Source organism: Otolemur garnettii, unplaced genomic scaffold, assembly GCF_000181295.1.
Source record: "Otolemur garnettii isolate 467f Iridium unplaced genomic scaffold, OtoGar3 scaffold00127, whole genome shotgun sequence".
Lineage (NCBI taxonomy): Eukaryota > Metazoa > Chordata > Mammalia > Primates > Galagidae > Otolemur > Otolemur garnettii.
In genome coordinates, this window is record NW_003852522.1 from 3,234,166 (window position 1) to 3,235,364 (window position 1,199).

The following is a 1,199-nucleotide window of genomic DNA, read 5'->3' on the forward strand; positions in this document are numbered from 1 at the left end:
AACCTCCAACTCCTGGGCTCAAGCGAGTCTCCTGCCTCAGCCTCCCAAGTAGCTGGGACTACAGGCGCCCACCACAGCGCCTGGCCATTTCTTGGTTGCAGCCATCATTGTTGTTTGGCAGGCCCGGGCTGGAGATACGAACCCGCCACCTTAGGTGTATGTGGCTGGCGCCTTAGCCGCTTGAGCCACAGGCCCCGAGCCAGCTTTTCTATTTTTAATAGAGATGGGGTCTTGCTCTTGCTCAGGCTGGCCTCAAACACCTGAGCTCAAGCAATCCACCCGCCTCAGCCTTCCAGAGTACTGTAATTACAGGCGTGAACTACTCTACCCGGTCCATTTCCAGATCTTAGCAAACAGTAGGCACTCAATAAATGTGTAGTACAGACAATTGACTTTATCTTCTGGAAGTCCCTTCGGGAGAGCATCACATATCCCGGACTGGCTGCCTTGCGCCCCCTTGTGGAACCTGCAGAATGACACATCCGAAGGGCAGGTCAGGCCCTGGATGCCCTAAATATACACCTTGGAGGGGGTTTCTCTGTCCAGAGGCGAGGCTATATTAAACACAGGCACCCAACAATGAAAACTGTGTTCCCACTGAGGGGTAAGAAGAATGAGAGGGTCTGGGGGCACGTAATTAAGTAGCAAGCACGAACCCTGCCTAGGGAGTCAGGGAAGACTCCTGGAGGAGCTGACTTTCACACTGGAGCAAGGAGAGAAGGTGGGAACCCAGGGGAAGAAATGGAGAGGATGTATTTTGACCCTAAGGGGAACAAGCAGCCACAGAAAAGCTTCAAGTAGTGGGTGATGAGATTTTTGAGGTGGCGATCTTGCCTGGGTGTGGTCAGGAACCAGGAGAGAAAGCACAGACCTGTGGTGGCGAAGTTAATCTGGGCCCAGCAGGATTCTTGATCTCTGAAAGGGATTCAGGAGAAAGTGTTTTAGGGTGCCCCTGGAGACAGGAGGCTTGTTCCAGAAACCCTTGATCTCAAACCAGACTCAATATACTCGGCCTTCACTCCCCACGTACCTACCCATGAATCCCCCTCAAAATGTGCCTGCACAGGGGAAAGCAACAGCAAGAGAAGTAAACAGATTCCCAGAGGTGTCACACTGTGTGATAGCCCCTCAGCCAGGGAGAAAAAAAAAACTAAGAGATAGAAAGTCTCCTTATTTGTTTTTTTTTTTTTTTTTTTTTT

At 51.0% G+C, this 1,199-nt stretch overlaps 1 protein-coding gene across 1 annotated transcript in view; it reads right to left on the minus strand.

Moving 5' to 3' along the window:
* CUNH19orf38 (chromosome unknown C19orf38 homolog) overlaps window positions 1-1,199 on the minus strand; it is a 13,748-nt gene that overhangs the window by 3,480 nt on the left and 9,069 nt on the right. Inside the window, exon 5 of the mRNA XM_023517989.1 lies at window positions 872-915. Within this exon, the coding sequence (XP_023373757.1) occupies window positions 872-915 (44 nt within the window). The remainder of the gene's footprint in view (window positions 1-871; window positions 916-1,199) is intronic.